The sequence below is a fragment of the Zonotrichia albicollis genome, chromosome 19 (assembly GCF_047830755.1).
Source record: "Zonotrichia albicollis isolate bZonAlb1 chromosome 19, bZonAlb1.hap1, whole genome shotgun sequence".
Taxonomy (NCBI): domain Eukaryota; kingdom Metazoa; phylum Chordata; class Aves; order Passeriformes; family Passerellidae; genus Zonotrichia; species Zonotrichia albicollis.
This window is the reverse complement of record NC_133837.1, coordinates 4,271,387-4,295,372: the sequence shown is the minus strand read 5'-3', so window position 1 is coordinate 4,295,372 and position 23,986 is coordinate 4,271,387. Positions and strand designations below refer to the sequence as shown.

At 45.4% G+C, this 23,986-nt stretch overlaps 2 protein-coding genes across 8 annotated transcripts in view; one reads left to right on the top strand and one right to left on the bottom strand.

Annotated features, from left to right (window-relative positions):
- Window positions 1-23,986, top strand: part of RECQL5 (RecQ like helicase 5) — a 38,462-nt gene that overhangs the window by 4,092 nt on the left and 10,384 nt on the right. For 4 of the 6 annotated variants that reach the window (XM_005494078.4, XM_014272059.3, XM_014272060.3 and 1 more), the window contains 5 exons: window positions 53-571; window positions 1,108-1,213; window positions 1,761-1,872; window positions 4,000-4,162; window positions 4,486-4,568. In XM_005494078.4, coding sequence (XP_005494135.2) covers window positions 53-571; window positions 1,108-1,213; window positions 1,761-1,872; window positions 4,000-4,162; window positions 4,486-4,568 — 983 coding nt within the window. Of the gene's footprint in view, window positions 1-52; window positions 572-1,107; window positions 1,214-1,760; window positions 1,873-3,999; window positions 4,163-4,485; window positions 4,569-8,967; window positions 9,101-9,420; window positions 11,879-23,986 lie in introns of those variants that run through there. The other 2 variants (XM_074555293.1, XM_026797479.2) reach the window with 2 other exon arrangements.
- On the bottom strand, window positions 5,558-22,139 carry SMIM5 (small integral membrane protein 5). Of its 2 annotated transcripts, XM_026797481.2 has the most exons (5): window positions 21,555-22,125; window positions 15,136-15,276; window positions 13,282-13,435; window positions 8,009-11,877; window positions 5,558-6,722 (listed from the first exon to the last, which is right to left on the bottom strand). In XM_026797481.2, exons 3-4 carry the CDS (start codon window positions 13,406-13,408, stop codon window positions 11,768-11,770), a joined length of 237 nt encoding a protein of 78 aa, XP_026653282.1. In that variant the 5' UTR covers window positions 13,409-13,435; window positions 15,136-15,276; window positions 21,555-22,125; the 3' UTR covers window positions 5,558-6,722; window positions 8,009-11,767. The 2 variants fall into 2 exon arrangements, with proteins under 2 accessions (XP_026653282.1, XP_074411396.1); XM_074555295.1 differs by lacking the exon at window positions 15,136-15,276 and having other exon boundaries at window positions 21,555-22,139.

Sequence of the window (23,986 nt, the reverse complement as noted above, 5' to 3'; positions counted from 1 at the left end):
AATCTTTCTTGGTGCTGATGACTTTCTTTATTCCTATTTGATTTTACTCTAGGATCAGGTGGATCACCTGCTGGCTCTGAAGATCAAAGCCTGCTCTCTGAACTCCAAGCTGTCTGCCCAGGAGAAGAAAACCATCCTGGCCGACTTGGCAAGCGAGAAGCCTCAAGTAAAGCTCCTGTACATCACCCCAGAGATGGCAGCTGCCTCTTCCTTCCAGCCAACACTGAACTCCCTGGTGGCCAGGAACCTGCTGTCCTACCTGGTGATAGATGAGGCTCACTGTGTGTCCCAGTGGGGACACGATTTCCGCCCCGACTATCTGCGCCTGGGCTCCCTGCGCAGCCGCCTCCCCCGCACCCCCTGCGTGGCCCTGACTGCCACTGCCACCAAGCAGGTCCAGGAGGATGTGGTGGCAGCTCTCAAGCTCAAGCAGCCACTTTCCACCTTCAAGACTCCTTGTTTCAGATCTAACTTGTTCTATGATGTGCAGTTCAAAGAGCTCCTCGCTGATCCCTACGCCAACTTGAAGGATTTCTGTCTGAAGGCGCTGGAAGTGAAGGGAGCTGCTGGGGTAGGTTTTACCTTTAGGGAAGAAAACTAAACTGGACAAGATCTACCCTAATGTTCCCTGGCCTTTCAGGGGTTGGTGAGGCCCTGACAGGTTTGTGGCAGGAATTGAGGAGGTCCCAGGAAGGAGAGTGCTTGTGTGTATTTTCTAAGTCGTCTGAAAGTGCACACAAATGTTTTTTAGTTCCCCCAAAACAGGTAGAGTGTGAAGGCTGTGGTCCTGTCAGAGATATCCTAAGAAGGGGGTTAGTCTAAAAGAAAATTGATTAGGAATAGAGAACAAGCATTTCCACTTGGTTTGTCGCATCTTCTGTGACCATTGTATGTTTGTGTTCTGCATTTTTAGTGTTGTGAGGGTGAGCAGAAGGATTTGAAGTGTTGAATTGCCTGCTCTAACACTAATTCTCAAAATAACTCTGCAGCTCAGCTATAACCTCTGCAGCTGGGTGTGTTTGTGAGATGGGAGAGGATGAGGGGCTGTACTTGCAGCTCAGTTGTTTGACTTGAGGCCCTGTCCTGGCTCTGTCTCCTGGCTCCCAGGTGTACTCCGGCTGTGGCATCGTGTACTGCAGGATGAGGGATGTGTGTGACCAGCTGGCCATTGAGCTGAGCTACAGAGGGCTGAAGGCCAAGGCCTACCATGCAGGTACTGCAGTCTGCATCTCTCACTGCCTGGGAGAACTGAACTCTGTCACCTGGCTTGGGGCTACCTAGAAAAGAGCTTTCTAGGCCTGCTCTGCACTCTGTGTGATGCTCAGACATCAGGTCTGTGAGGTAAGGGCAGGCCCTCACCACAATGGCATTCCCTTGTCTCCAGAACTGTTGGTTTTGTTGGATCTTTCATGGCCTGAATATAACAACTGCTTTTATCCTGGGTGGGGAGCTAGATGTTTTTCTCTGGAATAAAACCAGCTGCTGCTGACTTCTGCTTGGTCCCAGGCCAGTTCAAACACTGGGAAGAAAAGAGTGTGTACATCAGACAGTTTTAGTGAGGGAGTTTGCCTGCAATGGGGGAATGGATCAGAAAGAAAATCCTCCTGTTTCTTTCCTTCTTGTTTTTTTTGGGGGGGGTTTTGTTTTGTTTATGATGCTTCTTTGATGGTTGTCTTTTATTTTTGGGGGTTGGGGTTTGTTTGTTTGTTTTGGTCTGGTTTTTTGTGCTGTTGTTTACTTTCTTCTCTTTTCCTTCCCAGGGCTCAAGGCAGCTGACAGGACTTCTGTCCAGAATGAATGGATGGAGGAGAAGATCCCTGTCATTGTTGCAACCATCAGTTTTGGAATGGGAGTAGACAAAGGCAATGTCAGGTGTGTGAGGCTGAGTGCTGTGCACCATCAGAGACTGAAACCTGAGCAGGGGGAAGGAAAAGTCTCAGGCTCTGTTACCTAACCCACCTGACTCAACTGCCTGATGAACACTTGCTTAAACCAACAAAACCAGTGCTGGAAGTTTTTTATCTTGAAAGCAGCAAAAGCAAACCTTTGGGAAGGCTTTGTAAAAACATTAAACACAAGGCAGCAGAGCTGCTCTTTGCCAGTCAGCCTTAAAATCAAGAAAATGGGAGGAATGCTTTTCTGCCACACCCTCTAGGGTTTCAGAAAGAGCCCTCTCAGTGCAATCACAGCTGTCTCTTTCACTTCTCTCAGTGCAATAGTTGCTGTCTAAAAGCAGTGGAAAGAAAATCTGCACCTAAAATAATTCACCCACCCTCGATTAAAATAGTCAGAGCCAGCTTTTTTTGGAGATCTCTTGCATTGCAATAGGGAAAAAATAGCCCTTCACAAATGGCAATAACCATATAAAAATACAGCTCTGGTCCAAGGACAGAAACTTTGCACATGGTTTGCTGTTCCTCTGAGATTGCTGTCCCCATAAGGGCTCTGGGTTGGAATTCCTGCCCTGCAATATGGCTGTGCTGAGTTATTATTGTGAGCACTTACTGGAGGGAAAATTCAGGTGCAGCTCAGACAACACCCACAACTGACCTGATCTCTAAAATCCACATACAGAAGCTGCTCTGAATACTGTGAGAGAAGGGCAGGATATCACTGAGCCAATCCCATCAGTTCACAACTGTGCCAGCCTTTGTCACTGTGCTGCCAGGAAACAGGGCCATAGCAGTGACAATTGTACTCCTTGGTGCATCTTTCCAAACAGAGAAGTGAGGAGTCTCCTAGGACATGAATTAATGACCTGCTGAAGCCCTCTGCCCTGTCCAGTGGTCATTAAAAAAGGCAGAGAGTAACTGAAAGTGAAATATAGCTGAAATATGCTTGTAATCTGGTTACCTTACAAGAGTTAAAACGACTCTTTACAGGATTTTTAAAAATAACTTAAAGAACATTATACCCAAGCCTAGTTAACAAGGCACTGCTGCTTAGCCTTTGCTCTGTGCTGGCAGATTTCTGAGTATTCATGGATATGTTACCAAATCAGATCAGGTCTGACAACTTGTGGAGGTGACTCTTCTGGACAAAAGGGAAAACAGAGGTGGTGTCTCTTTTTATTCTGATGGAATCTGCTCCTCTGTCTTCACTGTTAATTCAGTTCTGCTTAAAATTATCTATCAATTTCTTCAGCAAACTTCCTGATGGGGTTTAAATGTGCAGGGCTCTGATGCTTCCTGCTTGGCCTGTTCCTGGGCTGTTTGTGTTTGAAGAAACACATTTGCTTGCTTTTGTCATTTAATCTTTAGCTACACCCATATGCATCATACCTGCCCTTGGGTCATGCTGGCTTTGAGGCAGACTTGAAAACATTGGCAGCATTGCTGTGCAATCCTCCCAAAACAGGTATAAGCTGCATTGCTGAATAGTCAGGTACAAGCAGGTTTACAGCAGTCTTGCAGTGCTGTGTTGAAAGCCTTCCTGCAGAGATTACATAAAATTTAGTAATGATTATGTAGTCATATTTTTTGGTTAGGAAGGTTGTCTTCATCTGAGAAGCACAGTGAGGTGGAATTTCCCATGGAGATTTTGGCTAAATGTCTTTTTAAAAGAAGGTATTTAAAAATGTGTTTTGTAATGGTGCAGTTGTGTCCCACAAAATAAATATGACTTTTCTATTAATGCTGTATTTTATAATTGGTATTTATATTGGTAAAATCTCCCAAACTATTGAATTCAGTGTTCTTATTCCCAGTCTTCATAGCTGCACAGTTGTTTGCATGTTTGGGATATTCAAATGCTCATTCTTTTCTATCCATGTGGAGTGGCATCCTGCCCACATGCTGCCCAGGTGCATTTGTTTTCTTACAGCTCTGCTGCTTTCCATGTCTTGTGCGTTAAGAGGACTAAAACTTCAATGTGCAAATTCTCTTGCTGTGCTCACTCTTTTTTTATGTTTTCTGCCCTGTTTTTTGCTGTTGTTGATGCCCACAGACACCAGTCTCTGAGAAACCTGCAGCCTCACGTTCCCTGTTTTACCCCTTGCAGATTTGTTGCCCACTGGAATATTGCCAAGTCAATGGCTGGGTATTACCAGGAGTCTGGCAGAGCTGGGAGGGATGGAAAACCATCCTGCTGTCGCCTTTATTACTCAAGGAATGACAGGGATCAAGTCAGCTTCCTGATCAAGAAGGAGCTCTCTAACATCCAGGTGAGAGCTGCAGAACTGTACCCACCTGCCTGCATCACCCTGCCTTGCTCTGCTCTGCTTTGCCTGCAGTAACCTCTGAATAGGAAGAGATGAAATGAAATGTTCTGAGTCTAGAGCTGTGTGGAGCCCCATTTCAAGGGCTAGCAGAAGGAAGGGAGGCAGGGAAGGAAAAGACTGCCAGAGCCAGAGGAATAGAGCAGAGACAGGGAGGTGTCTGTAGCTGTTTGCCATGTAGCTCAGAAGGGTTGGATTTGATCATTGCTAGAGTTACTCTGTGTAAATTTACATTGAAGACTACAGTTCCTTATCCCATCTACTTTCAGGAAAAAAAAGGCACCTTAAAAGAGTCTGACAAAGCTGTGATGACAGCTTTTGATGCCATTGTGAACTTCTGTGAGGAGCTGGGGTGAGTGCATTTCTTTCACAGACCACTGTTAGTGCTGGGGAAAACATGCCCTGTTCTTCCAAGAAACTGTTATGGCTGAGATGCTGCATGTGTCCCTGAGAAATCTCTTAACACTCCCACCTCTGAGCTAACTGAGACCTTGGTCTTGGAGTCTGACCAAGTCAGGAGGATGTTTAACTTCTCTGGTGATACATTTTACAATATTCCATCTTTGATCATGGGTTAACTTTGTTGCATTTGCTTTTGTTTTGACTCTCCTCCTTCACTCCTCTCCTAAGGGGGCAGAGAGCCATGGGATTGAAGCATTTGGATTTAATGTCTCTGTAAATCTCAGCATCTCCACTCTGCAGTGTCTGTGATTCTCACTGACCTTAGAACTTAGACTTGGTGGTGCTTAGAATGTTTCAGAAACAGGCTCAAATTATGGATGTGCCCAATCTAAATGCAGACTAGCAACCACAACATGCCTTGTTCAGGTTTAGTTCATGCCCTGCATGCTGTAATTGTACTAATTGCTGTTCTATGCTGGGTCAGACATCAAAGCTGTAATTTTGCCAAGAAGAGAGCAGTATATGTCCACTAACTAAAAATGATCTTTGTGTGTCATGCTTACAAGTTCTTCATTTTGTTTCATTTTTCACATGTGGGTCTAGAACAGCTTTTTCAGCATGAATGTAACACATGCTGCTTTTCTGGTGCCTTGGTGAGAGTGTTCTCCTCTTGTCATGTTTGGCAAACAAATCCTGGGTTAATGGGATGGTCTTGTTTGTAGTGAAGTGTGGCACAGCACTGAGCCCTGGGGCACTCAGAGGGGCACTTCTTTGTCCAAAGTCAGGGTGATGCTGTGAAATAGCTGCTGGGAGACTTCTTTTCCTAAGAATTTGATCCACTTGTCTGAGGAGCTCTGCCCCAGATCACAGATGGCTGTAGTGGCTGACTTTTGTATAATCATAGAATGGTTTGGGTTGGAAGAAACCTTTAAGATGACCTAGTTCAACCCCCTGCCATGGACAGGGACACTTTCCCTTAGGCCAGGTTGCTCCACGCCCCATCCTACCTGGCCTTCCAAGGGATGGGGCATCCATAACTTCTCTGGGCAACCTGTCCCAATATCTCACCACCCTCAAAGTAATAATCTGAGTAAGGGAATATCACTGACTTAATCAGAAATCACCCCATCCCAGACTTTTTCTTCCCTTACCCAGCTTGATCCACTCTTCCAACTGCAAATCATGGGGTGTGCACCCCAGAGTCCCATAGTGCAGCACCCCTGCTTGGCTTCCCTGCTCATAACTCTGCAGGTGACTGAGGTGCTGTGGGAAGCAAAGCCATGTTGCATTTCTTTTTTACATATTGAATTAATACAGTTCTACCCACTATCTAAACAGTGAAAGCAAACCTCAAACTGTGACCTTGCAAGGTAATAAATAAGAACAAATAAAGACAGACTGTGTACTGGCAAGTAAGTTTTTGCATAGTGTATTTAGGCCTGAGTATGACAGGAGAACAATGGTCTAAGCTGCTTTTAGAGAGTGGGTTCAAAGCTTTCAGGGCCAGAGTTTCCTACTGCCCTTTTACAGGATGAAACCCCCCCTCCCAACACATGTAGCTGCAGCAGCAGAACACATCTTTATCAGATTTAGGTGGTGGCTGACCATTTGCCACCTCTAGTTGGTGGTTTTGCTTGAAAGATGAAAATCAGAGACGAGTTTACTTTGGTATTCGCTGAATGTTGCGGTTCCTGAATCCAGACAGCCTCATGTAGTGAGTTTGCTGTGGCCTGCAGAACAACTTGCTGCCACTGGGACATTGTTCTTGATGCAGGGAAGTTGCATGAAGAGAAATAACCACGCAGGGAGTGAGGTGAGAGTTTTCTGTGAACAACACAATCAGGTTGTACCCAGGCTGGTTCTTGCTCAGCTGTACCGAGTTCTGTGTCCCCACTTTGCTGGCTATGAGCCACCCCGTCTGTGCCTTGGAGATGTGCAGCACCCAAAGATAGCAGCAAACAAAATGAGAGCAATAAAAACAGAGCAGAAGATGACAATCACCACCAGCCCTCCAAGAGCCCAACCACTTGTTGCAATCAGGCTCTTTAGGTCTTGCAGCTCTGAGGATGCCTCTTGCTCTAGTGACATGCTGGCTTGCACCCTGCTGGGGACAGACAACAACAGGGTCAGGTCTTGTATTCTCTCCATGCCCTCAGCCCCAAAACCAGTGCAGGTATGCATGGTGTCTGTGCCTGCAGGCATCCCCCTCCAAAAGGAGGGTCACCTTCACAGAAATGGGAGCATAAACCAGAAGAAATCCAGCTGAGACTGGTTTAACAATCAGATCTACAGAGATTTAAAGAGGAAAAGCTGCTTGCTCTACAGCAATCTGTTGAGATTTATTTTAATCATAGCTTATCAATATTCTCAATAATACAGTCTCTCCAGCATGTGCAATATGAACTCTGTGTCAGCTGTACAGCCTATACATAAAAAACAAGAATTCAGTGGGAAAAATTCCTTGATACCATTGCAGGGATCTCTAAAAGGGAGAGTTGGGGGCTTAAACTCTGAGGTCACAATGGAGATTAAAGAAACACTTACTTTAAAAAAATCAAGCAAAAAGCCCCACCAATAATAAGCAAGGATCATGTACAACTTGTTTCTTCCATAGGGCTTAGAATAGTCCAAATATGTTAATAAGGGTGTCCTAATTTTATATTAAACTCCTGCTAATGAAGTTTGCTTTAGTAATGGTTTCTGTTACTCTGCAATAAAAGCATAAATTTTCCTCCCACAAGGAGGTCCAGTAATAATTTAAACTGGGATCTCAGTGGCTTCTACTCACTTGCTCTTTCACTGACACTTTGAATAATGACTTCACTGTCAGCTTTCTAAAGAACATCCAGCATCTCTTACTGAGCATCTTGTGGTTTTACTAAAGCTTCTCTGCTTCTCAAGGGAAATGATGGAATATTTCTCACACTTTCTTGCAAATGTGATTATGCATGTGTAATACAGGAAGAGCTACAGGTTATTTTTGAAAATTTGCTTGATTTGCTACCTCTTATGTCTGTATCCTGCACACTCTAAGAAGAAGAATTACTCCTGTAAAGTGTTTCATGCTCAGCAGGCTGGATTTGAGTTGAAGCACAAACTCACACTTGCTAAAGTTTTTGTTTCTTTCTCAACAGCCAGATTTATTCAGTTAATGGTTTGTTTTCTGGGTAGATGGCAGATCACTGTGCTCAGCCTTTAACCAACCAGCCCACAGGACATCAAAGCTGTTCTGGATTCCTTTGCCTTCAAGAATGAGGCAGCCTAGATATAAGTTCCTTAGACCCAAAGGCAGAAATCCCGTGGGACTGCATCCCCCAGGAAGTTCCTGTCTCATGTGCTAAGTGCAGTTCACCTCCCAGAAAGGAGAGCTGTATGACATTTTATAAATACCTGAAGCTGTTGTGTTTCCTCTGTTGCCTCCTCTTCACTCCTCCAAGAGATCTTGGCCTGTGGTGAGGGGACCCCTTGCTGTACCTGGAGACTTGTGGAGGTAACCTGGACGTTTCCTCTTTGGGCTGAAGTAAATGATTAACAGCTGATTAATTCCTGCAAAGGTGTGGCTAATCTAATCAAATCAAAGGCCTTGAACCCAGCTTAGAAGTCCTATTTCAGCTGTTCCTCAGACATTTTTTCCTCTTCATGGCTTTACCCACTCCTACAGCTGTGGCAGGGCTTGTAAAGGCCCACTGTGGCCTCTGTCTGGGGCAGGCTGCAGGATGTGGTGGAGAGAAGAGGGCTGTGTTTCCTGGATCCCAACTGGATCTGTGTTGCAAGCTCCAGCAGGAGACTGGAGTGAGACTGAACAGGATTGCCCTGCAGTCCAAAATTCACTGTGACAGTTCAGGTGAATAAACCCATTCCAGAGCATTGCACTGATGTGAGCTGCAATAAAACTCTCTATCACTTTCCTGACTGGAGAAGGACAGAGGGATGGTGCTGGAGAGAGAAGGGAGGGCAGAAGGAGGAGTGTGGTGTGTGACACTGCCTGTATGTAAAAGGAAACTTATTTTTCACAAGCCTGTGAAAAATAAGGAAACTTACTTTTACACTGCCTGTGTAAAAGGAAACTTATTTTTCACAAGCCAAGCAAACCAGAGGGATAATGTTACAGAACAGAAGCTATTCCATTAAGTCATTAGTAGAACTTCAACCACTTCTGCTGGAGGGGTTGGCCTTGCTGGCTCTTTGAGGTTCCTCAGGGAAAGAAACAATTTCAACACTTTTTATCTTCACAACTGAAGTAATGTATTCCCATGCAGTTCCTCCTAGGCTTTCACAATATGAATGGCAGTTGCTGTGTTAGAAGCAGCCTTGCCTTATTTTGTGCTTTTCTGAATTTCCCTCTGCAGGTTGAAACAAGAGGATCCATCCTCACTGCTGCTCCCTGTAGGTGTCTGTATTTCAGTACTGATTGAAGCTCAAACACAAAAGTTAGTGTGAGTGCTGAGCAGGGACCCAGGGACCAGCAGGTTTGTAGTCAGCAGAAGCTGAAGAGCTGCAGGAAGCTGGGCACTTGCTGGCATCTTTCAGGCTACCCTGAATGCATGCAAGAAAGCAGCAGATCAAGCATGGCATGTCTGAGTCCAGCTGTAGGAATAGTCCAGCTGAGTGCAGTGGGACAAAACAGAACATCAGGACATCAGGCCTGTGAGGTCCAAACAAGTGTGTAGAAACTGACCCCCTCTACGTGGTAGCTGGTCCTCTGCTCCAGAAAGCCACCTGAATCCTTTAGAGGATTGCCTGTTTTTCTTTCCTTCCCTTTTTTTTTTAACACTGCTGTGTTTATTCTGTTTCTAATTCAGGAACTTGCAGTGGCTGAGATAAGACAGGAGCCATTTCTCTTGTTCCTCTGCCTGGTATCTGTCAGTGGTTTAACTTGTACCACCACTGGGAACATGCATTTGTGGCTTTTCCTGTTGAGATAAGGCCTGGCAGCTTGTTCCCAGTGACAGCAACCTGTCAGCCCTTGGTGTGTGTCCAGCCTGCCAAGCTTCCCTCTGTCTTTGCACAGGCTGGCTCTGTGCTGCTGGAACAGCCCTCAATGGGATGCTGTTCATGTCTGCAGCTGGCACTGTCTAGCACAAGCCTGCAAAGAAAGTGAGCTCTGTTCTTCCCTGGGTCTCGTGACTTAATCTAGATACAAAAACATCTGTTGAGTCTGTTTCTGCAAAAGAGATTCTGAGGCTCCTGATGTCACTTTGCCACTCATTTGTGAGTGAAATGAGCAAAGACTTATGTGACAGGAGGTTGGTGTGATGCACCTCTGAATGTTTAAATTGATGCCATGCTTGAGATTGTTTCCCCCTAACATGTTGGTTGGCAGTGAAAGCTTTGGGACAGCCTAATAATTTTTTTTTCTTTTTTTTTTTACACTTTGTTGTCTCAGTGTAACTGTGCATGCAGTAACTCACGTTAGTTCAGTCTGCTCTGGGCGGTTGTCATGCTGAGTCTCAGATATTTATTTCTAAAGAACATCCTCATTTTCAACTGGAGAGTTTTTCTTTTTATTAATTTAAAAGTAACACTGGTAGTTTTAGGAATTTTATTTTTCTTATAACTCTTAGACTATGTCTCTGGCTGCAGATATATTCCAATGTGCAGCAATACAAAAATACCAAATACCTAGATCCGGTTTGTTGGCAAAAAATAAAGTGCATTAAATACATAAGAAGCTGAAGTAATGTGCCTTTTACTAATATGGGTGCAGGCAACAGAGAAAATACATTTCTATACAGTGACTTCTTTATTTTTCTGTAACTCCTGAAGTGTGAAGAGTATTTTAAAGCCCACTGTTAAAACCTTGATGATTCTGTTCTCCCTAGCTAGACGTTGGCTTTGGTACATACCCTTAGTTGGGATACAGAGGCAAAAAAGATGACATCTCTATATTCATGTAATTGTTTCTACCTTCTCACAAAGGTGGCTGGTCTCCCATTTGGTGCTGAGACACCAGTGGTTCAGAGTTTAGTGCAGAATTGTGGCCTTGCTGTGCTGTGCCAGTTGTGGCAGCGGTGGCCTCAGCCTTGTGTCGGTAAATCCCTTTCGGAAGTTCACCAGAGTGCAAACCAGACATGCACAGAGGCTGCAGCATGGAAGAGGGATTTATTTGCACTTGTTAACTCCAGCCCAGCAGCCCATTCTGGGCTCTGCTCTGTCACAGTGCCCGCTGTCAGCTGCTGTGCACATACCCTGAAGTGATGGCTCCCATCATGTGTCACTCCTCTGAAATGCCTCTGTGCTTGCTCATAAACACACCCTTGGCATCATGTTCATGGCTACTAAAATAAACTGCACACAGTGCAGAGAGTCAGGCACAGAGATCCCTCAAGTAAGGACTGGGATTTGTTCATCTCCTGGAGCTCCCATGCTCTGCAAGAGCCATTCATCTGCAATAGGCAGAAGAGTAGGAACCACAGGGGTGGGGAGGGAGCATGTTGAACAGAGAATGATCAAAATAAGCCATAGGATTGGTGAGTTTTTCCCTTTTGCCATCATCTTTCTATTTACAAAGAGTATTCCACATGATCTGTTTTCTTCTTTGGCAATTTCCCATCATCACATCACCAATGAAATGACACCAGCTGTACTCAGAGCCTCAGCTGGCACATCTGGATGAGAGGGTCCACCATTTGTTCTTTCCAGCAGATATCTCAGCTAAACGTGTCTCCTGGAGCAAGTTTGGCCTTGATCCACGATGACCTGAGCAATTGGACCTCCCAGTGGTGCCAGTGGGTTTTGCTAATGCCCAGTACCATCCTTGTGGTGAGGAGAGCAGGCAGTGCCCCGTCTGTGGCTCTGTGCGTGGCCTCTGCTTTGCTCCATGGCTCCGTGTCCATGGGGGGATCCTCAGCTGGCCCAGCTGCAGGGCTGGCTTTGGGAAAGCTCTCTCTTTTCTCAGCAATTTGTGTCCATGTCCTCCCACCCCATCCCAGCCCAGAAGAGGGACACAGTGATGGTAAAGGAGCTTTACCTTCCTTGTCACAGTAGTGGCTATCACAGAGAGAAGGAACTCCATGCTGTGATTTCTGGTCCTCTGAGTCGTGTTCATTAATCTTGTTGTTGCCATTTTCAGTGGGCTAGTGTGGAAAGCCATTCCCATAGCACTGATGCTGATGTCCATGTGTGTCCTGCATAGCAGGCTGTGTCCCTTCAGGAATGGGCAGCTGGGCTGACTTGGCTCTTGCGTCGGGGCTCAGGGCGTCCATCGCAGCCACAGCAGCAGCAACTGCAGGCAATGATTGTGAGCACCAGCACAGTAACTGCAGAGAGAAACAAATGCCATTGCTTCACAGCACAGGAACAATCAGAGTAACCCTATGTCTCCTCTTCCTACTGCAGAGTAACCCTATGTCTCCTCCAGGTTGTTTGGTGAGCAGCAAAATGAGCAAAACCTGGTTTCTTGAGAATTCTTTTTTTGCCCTATATCCCCATCTTCCTCCTCCTAAGTTCCTGTTCCTTTGTATTGGTTTTCCATTTAATCTGGACAATCATTACCAGGCATTTCAAGACCTTAAGAGCTACATTCCAAACCATGTGAGGGTTTCTTTGCCCACTTAATGGGCTGTTGTTTGGGAGCTGACATGCAGTACCTAAGCACAGCCCATGTGCCTGGAAAGGACGAAAATCCAGCTTTGGATTTTTGCGTAACCAGACTTGAGGGAGTTTGATTGCTCAGACTGGCAGTTGTAATTCTGAAGAGTGAGTTCAGCACACTCTTTAAGCATAGAGACTTGTGACTGGGTTGGCTTTACTCTTCTGTATTTAGCTTGAAAAAATAAGATACTTCAAATGCAGGGGTTCATTTCAGAGAACAGTGGGCTAACTGACTGTCCTCTACTCTGACCAGGATGCAGGTGTTGGCAGGGATGTGTTAGTTTATCTGGAGTAGAAAAGGATGACATGTTCCATCCTGCAGAACATGTAAGAATGTGAGCCTGCCTCTGTGTGTGCCTGTGTTCCTTTAAAGCCTGGACCTGGGCTGCCAGGTAACCTGACCTGTGGGGAACCAGCTGTAGGGATGAACCAAATAAAGCAGCAGGTGTGACATTGTGAATTCCAGCCCAGGGAGGAGTGTCCAGCTGAATACACACCCTTCCTTTTGGCCAGGAGCAGGGCCTGTCTTCCTTCCTGCTTATTTTCCCATTGTATAAACAAACTTCATCCTCCTTGACCCAACAGTTCTTGATCCAGTTGCTACTCCTTCCATGCCATCCCCACACAGAGCAGCAGGAGGGATTTTACTATTACCAGAGGAGAATAAATAGACTCATCTGAATTCACTGAGCCAATACAGAAATGACACTCAGAGCCCCTCTTAAGTGTCTTCTGTGGCAGGGAGATGCTCTTGGACCATTTGTCATAAACTATCTCCTATGCATCAAAACATTACAGCAGCTCTGGGTTGGTTAAAATATTGCTGATTTAACTAATGTTTAAAAAGGGAGCTTTGGGGAAAGCTATCCTGTTACCTGTCATGCTCTGCAACCATGTAGAGGTACACACTGAATGGTAAAAATTACCTAGGAATTAACCTGGGCCTTAGAGCACAGCCTAGAAAACAACAGCCAACACCACCAACCCTCCTACACAGCCTGTGGAGCAAGTTGTCCCCATAGGAGAGGAGAGAAATTCTGACACCCCTTTGCCTCCACCCACAAACTCACCAATAAACAGAAGAACCACAGAAAAGCTGACAATCTCCACTGGCTCAGCCTTGGGCAGTTTCTGGAGCTTGAGGAGAAACTTCTCACCAATGGCTTGAACTTCCTTCAGAAAGCTTTCAGAAGACATTCTGTCACAACCTCTCCAGGCTTTATGCTGCAGGAGAACCAAACAGAGAAGAAACCTTTTCACTGACTAACGCTAAGGAGCTGCCAGCCTTCTTATACAGCCAGTGATCACAAGGAAAACAAGTTTATCTGGTCTCAGTCCTTGTTCCCAGTAGCTAAGGTGGAGGACTATTAATTGTCTACGTGTCCTGGCACTGTTTTAATTTCAAAATCCAGCTGCAAGAGTGTTTTTGTCAACTACTGTTAAGCAGAGTCCAAATGGTGTTTCTTCTACAAGGACACTTCTTGCAGCAGGCCCTGAGTTAGACTGGACAGTGCCTGCTCTCACCCAATCAAAGCACCTTTTTTTCCAGTTGTGCGAACTTGTCCTTCCAGAAACAAATGCACTTCTAACCCAGTTTGAATGCTGAACTCCACTGTACATAGTCTTCAGTTGTTTGTTACTGAATAACACAAAGTAGACTCCCTTGAAGGCTTTTTGCACTTTGAGCTACAGAACCCCCCTTCAAAAAAAGGGGGATTTCCCTCAAAATACCTTAAAAAAGGCATTTACCTCAACAACTCAATACAATAGTATTAATAAGATAAGATTTATTAATAGTATTAATAAAATAAGATTATTAATACAATAGTATTAATAATATTTTATTAACCAGTTTTACTGTATGTGATGCTAAAAATTAAAGTCTGCATTCACTAGAGAGAGCTGGATGCTTTTCAAGTTCTTACAGATGAATGCAGCTTTATAAAGAAAGCTAAATTTAGGGTTTTTTTTTTTTTATTTTAAGCCACAGAGCAATATATGAATTGAACAGTGGATTCCACCCATCACTGCTGATGATGAGCAAAGCAAAAGCCCCTGGATGTGTCAGGGAGATCTCTCCTCTGTGCAGCTAATCCCTCCTGCCCTGCTCAGTAATCTTAGGCCTTCTTTATTCCCAGAGTGATCACCAGGAGCTCTTGTTACTGAAAATATTATTAGTGTAGTTAAAGTTAAATGCCTCAGTTTTGTCACCAATATTTGCTGTTCTTTTACCCCATGAACAAGATTTTAGGAGGCATTGCAACAAACTAGCTGGCATGAGACCTATGGATCTTCAAATGTTGCTTCAGTCAGGAACTGGAATTGGATATTTTTTACAACTATCCATAGTTCCACCTGAAACAAGTGTTTAGACAGGTCAACACTTGAATGGGTTATAACTCTTATTTCATTATAATATCAAAATGTGCTGGTTTGTGTGTGTTGTAACAGGCAACACTGGGCTTTGGGACTTGAACATTGCAATTTAATATCCTGATCTTGGTGATAACACAAAGCCAAGTGACCAAGACAACATTTCCAGAACAAACCAGCTAGTTCCTTATGGAACATCTGGCTTGGTTACTCAAACAAATGGATGCTTGGAGTTCAGTTTTTCTAAACACACTGAGGACAGAGAGACTTTGGCTGTTTCTTTGCATGCTGGGCTTAAGTACTACAGTGCCAAGTTAAATTAGTTTTGTATGTTTATGCAATTCAAAAAGGGTTTTCTTTGTTCTTTTAAATCCAAGCTAAGGAATAAAAATCGGAACCAGCTGGTTTCTTAGAAATGGGGGTGGATGGAAAATCCTCATCTACAGAAAGATCACTACAATTCAGGAAGGAGGCAGAGCTGTGGGCTTTTGACCTGAAAAGGTCACCTTTTGGGACTAGGGTTAAATACTTCTTTCCAGATGATTGCATACCCCAAGTGAGCTTCTCCAGAAACGGCTGCTTTGTCCTTAGTGCTGCAGGATTCCGTGTCAACAGGTTTTCAATTTTGATTCCATTCTAAGACATGGTGGATGAGGCAGAGGTGAAATGATTTGTGCTTTCTGTTCTTGGCTCTAGAAGAAAAAAAAAATCAAAAAATAATATTTCTGGCTTTAACATTGTGAAAATGTTTGTTCCCTTTGGAGGTGTTTCTGCCTGTCCAGAAGCTCTCCTCATAATGAATTTGCTGTGAACTTCCATGCCATGCTTTGGGTTGCACCAGAAGCAACAGGTATAAGAGTCAGGCTTTGAAATTTGGTTATACAGGGTAAAATTACTGAGTTCTGCTGATTGTAGAACTGCATGTGGATTAGCAGAGTGCTTAGTCAAAAATAATGAAGCCTGTCTCTGTAATGGACATTCCACTCTGCCCATGGTACCTGATCTGGAGCTGAGTGGAGGAGTTTTTATTCTAAAACTTGCAAGGAATGTTGCTTGTTTACCTTGGTCTGAATTACATCAGGGACAGAGTTTGATGGTGGTGGTGCAGTCTCCAACCTACTCATGAGGAAGCAAATGTTTTTCTGATTGCATTTTCTGCTGCTTCAAGGACTCTCTGCTTTGGGATTTCTGCTTCTGCAGCAAGGTAAAAGGGTGAAGAATAAAATAATTCTTAAAGGAAAAAAGTAAAACTCCTCCAAGAAAGACAGTTACATTAATGGACTTTTGTATGTTCCATTCTACTTGTGATGTAAAGTCTTTCTTCAGGACTAGTTTTGATGGGACCTTTTCCCAATTGATTTCAGTGGAACCAAGATTTTACCCTTGAGTTTAGCACAAGGGTGAGGATAGTGTGATTTAAACCAGCTGTTTTATGCATCTGCCTCATTTACAACACAAAGGTGATGACATTACAATAACAGAGTGGAGCTGTGAGAATTAATTCCTTTTGTTTTATTATGTTGTGTTCAAATAAGCTTCCAGTCACCAACAGTAGTAAAGGCCAGGTGGTGCAGGATATTCAGTTGAAGCAGTAACTCTGATGATTATTATTAAACAGGGAAGTCTTAAGAGGTTTGAAACTTAAGGTTGTGGGCCTTAACTGACAGTTTACTTTCTAGGCCTGGAGTGCTGTTTTAGAGGCTGGAAAAGCCACTCAAGTTAGAACCTCAGAGATTCTCATGAGTTTGGAGAAAATATAATTGTCTACCAGTGTTTTCCTCAATTGAGAATTTCTTCTTGCTCATCACTGTCCTTCCTCAAAACTTCACCCACTGAGGATGGGAACCCTCCAGAGCAGAGGAGACTTGGCTGTAGGGCAGCAGAGCTGATGTAACTCATCCATGTCATGGAAAAAGTCCTGAATGTCCACACTGCAATGTGGCCTTCATAACACACTGTCAGACTGATGTCAGGGAATTCTGCTCCACAGCTGTAGCTGGAGCTCACATGAAGTGAAAATCAGATGATGAGAGGCAAGATAAGAATCCCACACAGAAAAGAAAGTAATACAAGGTCTTGTCACAGGCAGTTTGTGACATCCTGCTGGGATGGGGTGGCAGCCTGAAGTTCATGGTTTTGACTTAAGAAATAACTCATCCAATCAGTGATGCCAGTGGAACTAGATCATCAAACCTTTCTGCCCTCCTCTCATGTTGCAAGGCCCAGCAGGGGGAGGGAATAAAACAAATCATTTAATTTGGGTTTATTTGGTTTTGATGAAAAAAAAAAAAGGCCCCTTCTGCCATGTGCCATGAGTTATTAGCCTTGGTTGAAAGGACAGAGCACAGAAATGATGCAGGGGAATGGCAAACAGCTGCAGGTGTGCTGCTCAGCTGCAAGGATTACATGACCCTGGAAACCCCAAGTGCATGTCCTGTGTTTAGGACTTACATAGGTTGACATTCCCAGAAAGCCCTAATGCAGATTCATCTTGCTGTGCCCACTGAAGAAAGCTGTGAAAATTGCCATAATAGCACTGAAATTATCTTTCTGAGTTGTTTTAATGGACTCATGCCATGCTGAAGCACTCAAAGAAGTTGCCTGCTCAGTCCCTTGGAGAATAAAGCCATTAAAAAGCCTCAATCTAGACATTCAAGAGAAAAGCCTCCATCAAGGTTCCTTTCTATGTGAACTGGCTGCATATGGAGGCTTCTTTTTCCAAGAAAAAAGCTTTGAGATGACCATGTACAGTGAGGTCCCACATCCCTGTGTCTGCCTGAAGCTGGTGAGGCTGCTGTGAGTCTTTTGGAATTGCTGTACATTTTGGTTTTGCATTTTTGCTGTACATTTGGGGTTTCTGGTCTGTGTTGATCTGTGTGTGGATACAGCTGCATCCACAGGTGAACTGTAGGGAGTGGGTGAGCTGAAATTTGCTGCTGAGAATGAGACACTTGTTTACACATAGCCCTGGGGCTATTTGAGCAGCCTTTTTTAGTGCAAAAAGCACAAATTTAAGTTTGTGGTTTAGCCCCAGGACTGGAAGTTAGTAAATACAGGCAGTGTCCCTGGCCTGCCAGTGATGCTCCCTGGTTGTGACTTTGGGTAAGACATCACGTCCCACTGCTGGGTGACTTCATCTCTGCAAGACAGCAGAACATGGAACCACATCAGAGCTCTGTTTGTCAATTGTTGTGTGTCCAAGTTTCCAGCATGCTGGGAAATCTTTAGATAGAAAGGCAGCAAGTCCCTGGTTTTGCTGCAGTTATAAACTGAACTGGCCATTGTTTTGCTCAGTACTTTGAACACTTTGTTCACTGAGCCTGTTGAGGATGGATATACATGAAAGTGTGCTTTCCACTCTTGTTTGCTCCCAACCCAGCCATGCTCCTCATATTGTTCTTGCCATAATCCTGATCCATTGGTTTCACTGTGCTTGCATGGGTTTATTGCTTTAATAAGCTACAAGTGGAGATAAAGCTTTGGAAGGGGGAATTAGTGGGGAAAAAGAAGCTGCCAATGCCTCTAGTCCCAATGCAGCAGGTCCCAGTGGTGGTGAGTTGGCTCTCCTCCCACAGCAGGATGGCTCCAGAGACCTTACCAAGCAGAACCTTCCTGATGTTCCCATCAAGTGGAATGCCAGGGCAACATTCTCATTGCAACCTTGGCTTTTCCTTAAGACTGGGGCTTTGAAGAAGCAAATGTTGTGTTGTTCTTACTCAGACTAGTCCAATAAATTGGTTGAAATTGGAGCTGTACAGGGATGGGAAGCCTGTATGGATTGTGGAGGCTTATCTGGTTGGAAATCTTACAAGGCAAGCCCAACCTCAGGGAAGGAGGGTGCTGAGCAGCCAAAGGGGAGGGGATGCTTTTTATTCTGGTCTGAAACTCTAAAATAAGCTCTGACTGTACTTGGCCACTTCTTAAAGAAAATGAAGGCTTGGCCAGTTTCAAATGCACCAGCTTTGTTCTTGGTCCCTGAAATGTCCTGATTTTATATGGATAAGGTCTGCAGTGCTTCCTGTTCTCAAACAATGCTGGGTTTCTAGGTGTGCCTACAGTGGATGCATTTTGGTGTAACATGTCATAATTCCTGCATGATTGTTTATTGTTCTAAGCTTTTAGTGTACTGCTGAGATGAAAAGGACCATAGAAAAGCAGTTGCATTATCAGTCTCTCATCATTGTTAATGCAGTGTTTGCTGCCATGACTGTACTTGACCAGCCATGTGAATCTTAACTATAGTTCAGACAAACCCATTTTTTCTTAAAACAGGAGTGCACAGAGCCAGACAGACCTATAATTCATTCCCAAACAGATGAAAATAGTTTCCAGTATCAAGAGAATTCAGCCCTTGAACAGCACACACCCAAACTGGTAAATTGTAGCTCAATGCCATGGGAGAAAAGCTGGGACTGTGTCAGTTGGTTTGGAGCAGAAGGCCACACATTCCTGAGATTTTAAAGCTGCCCTGCCTGGGTCACCCTTTGGCTGGAATACCCTGTCATCTCCACCACCCACTATTTGGAGATGTGTTTTGAGGCAGCACTGTAAATGTGCCTTCTCTTCCCTACAACCTAATATTAGATTAATGTAAAAAGGCACTGAATTCCCAGTTTCAGTAGCAGAGGTGCCCACTGGGACGCTGAGCTGGGAGTCTTTACACCTCTGCTATCACCCTGGTTTTCTCCAGTCCATCCCACAAACACATCCACAAAACCTCATGAGATAATTCCTCACTACTAGAAAATTTTTAAGTGGGGAAAACAAAACACTGAGCCACCCAATGAAAGGAAAAGGTCAATTTTAAAAATAAACCTGTAGCTCTTCTACAAGAGAACTTTTTTTAGGGTTGGTGATGCTTGAATCTAGCCTGAAAGTCTATTCTAATATTAGCAAAATATCCATTTCCCAGGAAGCTGGCTGAGAGGTAGCTGTGTGCCTGTGAAAGCCTTTTAGTGACTTCACAAACATAGTGGGATCTACTATCAGTAGTTGGTGCTTGAGTTCCAGCATCTGGAGGCCCTGAGAGTGCTGGAAACTCCTCCAGCTTGTAACAGCCACCTCTGTGCCCTGTCCTTGATCTCACATCTACAAGTCTCCTAAATTACATGCATTTTTGAGCTTTTTGAAATATCCTGGACTAATCCTAGTAAAGGTGCCACTGGGGTGTAGGAGCTCAAAAATCAAAAGCTGCTGCCTCAGGAGGAATTGTTAGAAGGCTCATGAGCTGTGGCTGCATGGGCAGAGCCTGCATGGAGCTGGGGGTGGGTGCTGCTCCCAGCCCCTCGCAGTGCCTGCTGGCCCGCGGCAGGCTCTGTGCTCAGGGCTTGTCTCCACTCTGTCAAACTGGGATTATTTTGTGCCTTCATCCCACACCCGCTGTTGGTTGCAGTCAGGCTGAGGCCCGTGCGCTGTGACAGCTGTAACACAAGCCATGTCCTGCTGGTTTTATCCAGACATGTGTTTCACATTGCTGTGCCTCTCCCCCCACACATCAACAGCATGGCTGCAGCTGGACAAGCCCCCAGCCAAACCCATTAAGATTTTCTTGGCATGTTTCTCCACCTCCTTCCCTCCCCTGCCCTTCTCCCCTCACTCCTCCCTCCTTATTTTTTTTCTTTGTTGTTTCGCTAAACTTTGTTTTTTCACATGCTTTATTTAAGAACCTCTCTTAACTGCATCAAGCAACCTACAGAGACTCTCCATTAGCAGGGTGGAAACTTCCCTCCATCCCCTTGAGCCTTAGGGCCAGCCTGGAGGCTGTGGGTCAGAGCTGCTACCTCTCCTCACTCAGGCAGTTCCAATTCCATGTTTGTACAACACTGGGTCAGAAAGACCTGCCCTCCATTCCTCGTTAATGGAAATGGAGAGAAGTGGAAATACCTGATCCTTAACATTCCTCCCTACAGGCATGTGTAGGATTGGGAAGACCTTTTTGTGTGAGAATTGGCTTTCTGCTCCAGTTTGTAAACAGCTGACTGCCCGGCACCTCCTGGCAGAGGCTGAGGGGTCCCAGCTCAGCGCTGGGAGCTGCAGCAGCTTCCAAACAGAGAAGTCAGCTTCAGATAGCAGAAAATTGGGATTTATAAGGCCAGTCTCCATTACCAGTCCCTCTTCCCATACCCAACAGCAAAACGGAGATGGGAGCGCAGGTGGGACACCTCTGTAAAACCAAAGCTTGGACACAATGGCCTAAAATGTCTTTTTCAACCTAAATGATTCTATGTTGTAAAATTTAATCTATTTAGGTGATCTTTTTACTCTTCCTTCCCTTCTCACTACATTCAAACTTGACGGTGTGGTTTCTGTAAGCCCTGAGCTGTGTGTGTGCATGAACGTGCCCCTCAGAGCAGCGCTTCTCCTGCTGCTTTGAGCACTAAACCAGCATCTGTGCCTGATACACTGGCTGAATTCTTCTTCTTTTTTAAATGTTCTCATTAGCAGCTCTGTAAAATCTTTCCGTTTATTTCTATTGGACACAGATGCTTAACTTGCACAGCGTGCTAGTTCCCCGACCGGGGTTTGTTTTCTAAGCTCTCTGCATCAGGATTTGGGGGATAAAACTTGGCTGCAGCTGGGAGGAGCTGCGGGAAAAGCCGTGGCTCTGCTCCCCGCTAAGGCACGCACAGCTCGGACCCAGCTGCCTTGTCCACACCGACTATCCCTGGATCAGGTCACCAGTTTATCGGGACATTGGTTCTGTACGAGCACAGAAAGCCGAGCAGCCTGCCTTTGTCACGGCAGAGGAGTTGGGGAGTCGGGCTTGGAGCTCCTTTTGTTAGAGGGCGGCTGCGGCGCAGCTCTCCGCAATCCCATTAAAAGCTTTTCTCCTGCCACCTTCGCTGCTCGGTGTCCCTGGCAAGCAAATTCCTCCTCCCAAGCTGTGCTCCATGGCTGACCGAGCCGGGGCAGCTCCCCCGGCTCCAGCCCCTCCGCGCTTCACCGAACAGCAGCGACAGCTCAGCCTTACCCGACCGCCAGCTCTGCTTCTCCTCTTGTTATTCTTTCGTCTTCTTAAACTTTTCACGTCATCTCTCCCCTCATCCTGCGGCTCGCTGCTCGCTCGGCTCCTCTCTGCTCCGCCGCTGACAGCCAGCTGTTGTCTCTGCCTTTCTTTTTTTTTTTTTTTTTTTTTTTTTTTTTTTTTTTTTTTTTTTTGTTGCTGGTTGTCGTGGAGATGCGAAGTTTCGTGTTACATGTGTGCCAAAGAGGGAGGGAGAGGAGGCACGCCAGAGCCGGTGCCAGCTCCCCGGGGCGCCCGAGGGCCGGCACTTGTTGCCGGCTTCCTCTGTGCATCTCCTCCGAGAGAGGAGTTTCTTCTTTACCTTTTAATGACGCCTTTTTCTGCCGTGAGACTTGAACGGATTCCCTGGCTGCGATAGTTTGGGGCGATGTTAAAGCGAGTAACTTTTCTTTGTGCTGCCCGGTTTCCTTGCGGCTCCAGGACAAGGAGCTTTTCTCCTGTGCTCATTGAAAGGGCAGAGCGAGTGCTCGCAAGGACAGAGCAGCTCTGTGAGGGACCTGCCGCGAGCAGGGCAGCGGGGACATTGCTGGGACAGAGAATTTGATGCCGGGATGGTGAATTCCCTCCGTGCCCTTGGCCAAGGCATTTACTCTCTTGGTGCTGAGCTTTTCGCTTCTTGTGTTCTGGGGACAGCTGACTGGCACTGTCTTGTCTCAGAGGGTGAAGCTCGGGTGATGATGAAAGGACACAGTCCTTCAGACAGGTGCAAAATTAGAAGTTCTCATCAAGCCTCATGACTTGCTCTTCTATTTGATAAAGCTCATTAAATGGCTTTCGCTTGACAACTGCATAACTAATTTGCCCTCATGTGATTTTTATCTTTTTTAACCCTTTCACTTCACATTATTCCAAGACTTGCTGAGTTGTTTAATTCAGGGAGTATTGCTGATGAGGCTCTGTACCCTCTGGCTTATACAAGGGAATGCTTTTTTCTGGTGTTTTTTGGAAGAGAGCTTCTTTTGGGATATGTGACTTTGCTTCTTCTCTGGCTGTCTGTCTGCTTCTTCTAATTGCAGGAATAGCACCCCTATTTTTTGTGGTGTATAAAAACAAGGACTACCAAAGCTACACAAGTGCAGGCAGCTTTGTGGTCAGTTTAGTACTTTCCTCAAATGCATTGCCACAGACAAAAATGTGTTAATAAACCTCTTTGTTATTTGCTCTTCATCCCATTCCATAATGTCAGATGAGGGGGGAGGGAATGTCTGAAATGACATAATGATTTTATTTAGACATTTTAGAGACCAATGGTCAGCTCATACGTACTCTTTTGACTCTTTTGAAGGGCGAAGGGAGACAAATAATACTGTGGCATATTTTAAAGATGCAGTAATTTTAGAACGTGTATAATAATACAAAGTACCATTAATTTATGTAAATCATCTCCATCTCGTGGGCATTAGTCAGGTGTTGGTGTGACAGAGGAAGCTTTCCCCTCACATGTTAATGCATAACCAACTGTCTTTCAGGAACTCTTGTGTTAAGTATTAATCCAGTGATTAACCCCAGCATCCCTGTTGGTAACTGCCTTTTTGTCTTTTGACCTTAATTATAGGATTGCAATTTTAGTTTTGCAACTGAATTTCCGTTATGGCCCAACTCCTGAACACCGTTGGCTAAAGTGGGGCTGTGGCCCCAATCTGGGTAATTCCTCAGGAAGAAAAAGGCAATTACAGTAGGCTGGGTGGGAAGGGCTTGGCTTTACAAGCCTGATGGGTTAGAAACTGGAACTCTAAATTCCAGTGAGCTCACAGCTGATCTCTGCTTCCACCAAAGCCCTCCCCTGGGGCATCTAAAGGACAGAGGTGTGTGTGGCTGTCCCTCCCCAGCATGAGCCTGGTGAGCCGTGCGAGTGGGGAGAGGGCTTGTCCCTCACTGAATGCCTCAGTTAACTCTAATACAGATCAGTGTGTGTGAGGGAAGAGACAGGGACTGATGAGAATGCTGCCTGTTTTCTTAGGGGGAAACAAAAAGCTGACTTGCAGCTCGCTGACATTTCTACAGTCACGTTGCACTGGCCAGCCAGGCAGCACCAGTGGCTCTTTTGGAGAGGCAGGACAAGGGTATCGAATGTGTTGCCCCCATCTGGGTCCCCCAGCCTTGCCCTCCGTGTGAAAGGAGCTCTTTGAGTGCAGGAGCAGAGCGAGTCAGTGTGGCCCTGCAGGGGGATATAATGGCAGCTTTGTCAGAGCCTCTCCAGGCTGTGGTGCCCTGCAGACACCCTGCTGCAGCCCTCACCTGAGCACTGCCAGCTCGCTGCCCCTGCAGCACACTCAGGCCACTGCTGGGGACAGCAGCCCCTGCCCTGCTGCTGTGCTGCTTCCACATCCCCCCCCCAGGCCGTGGGAAGGAGTGAGCCAGCAGCCCCTGCAGCCCCT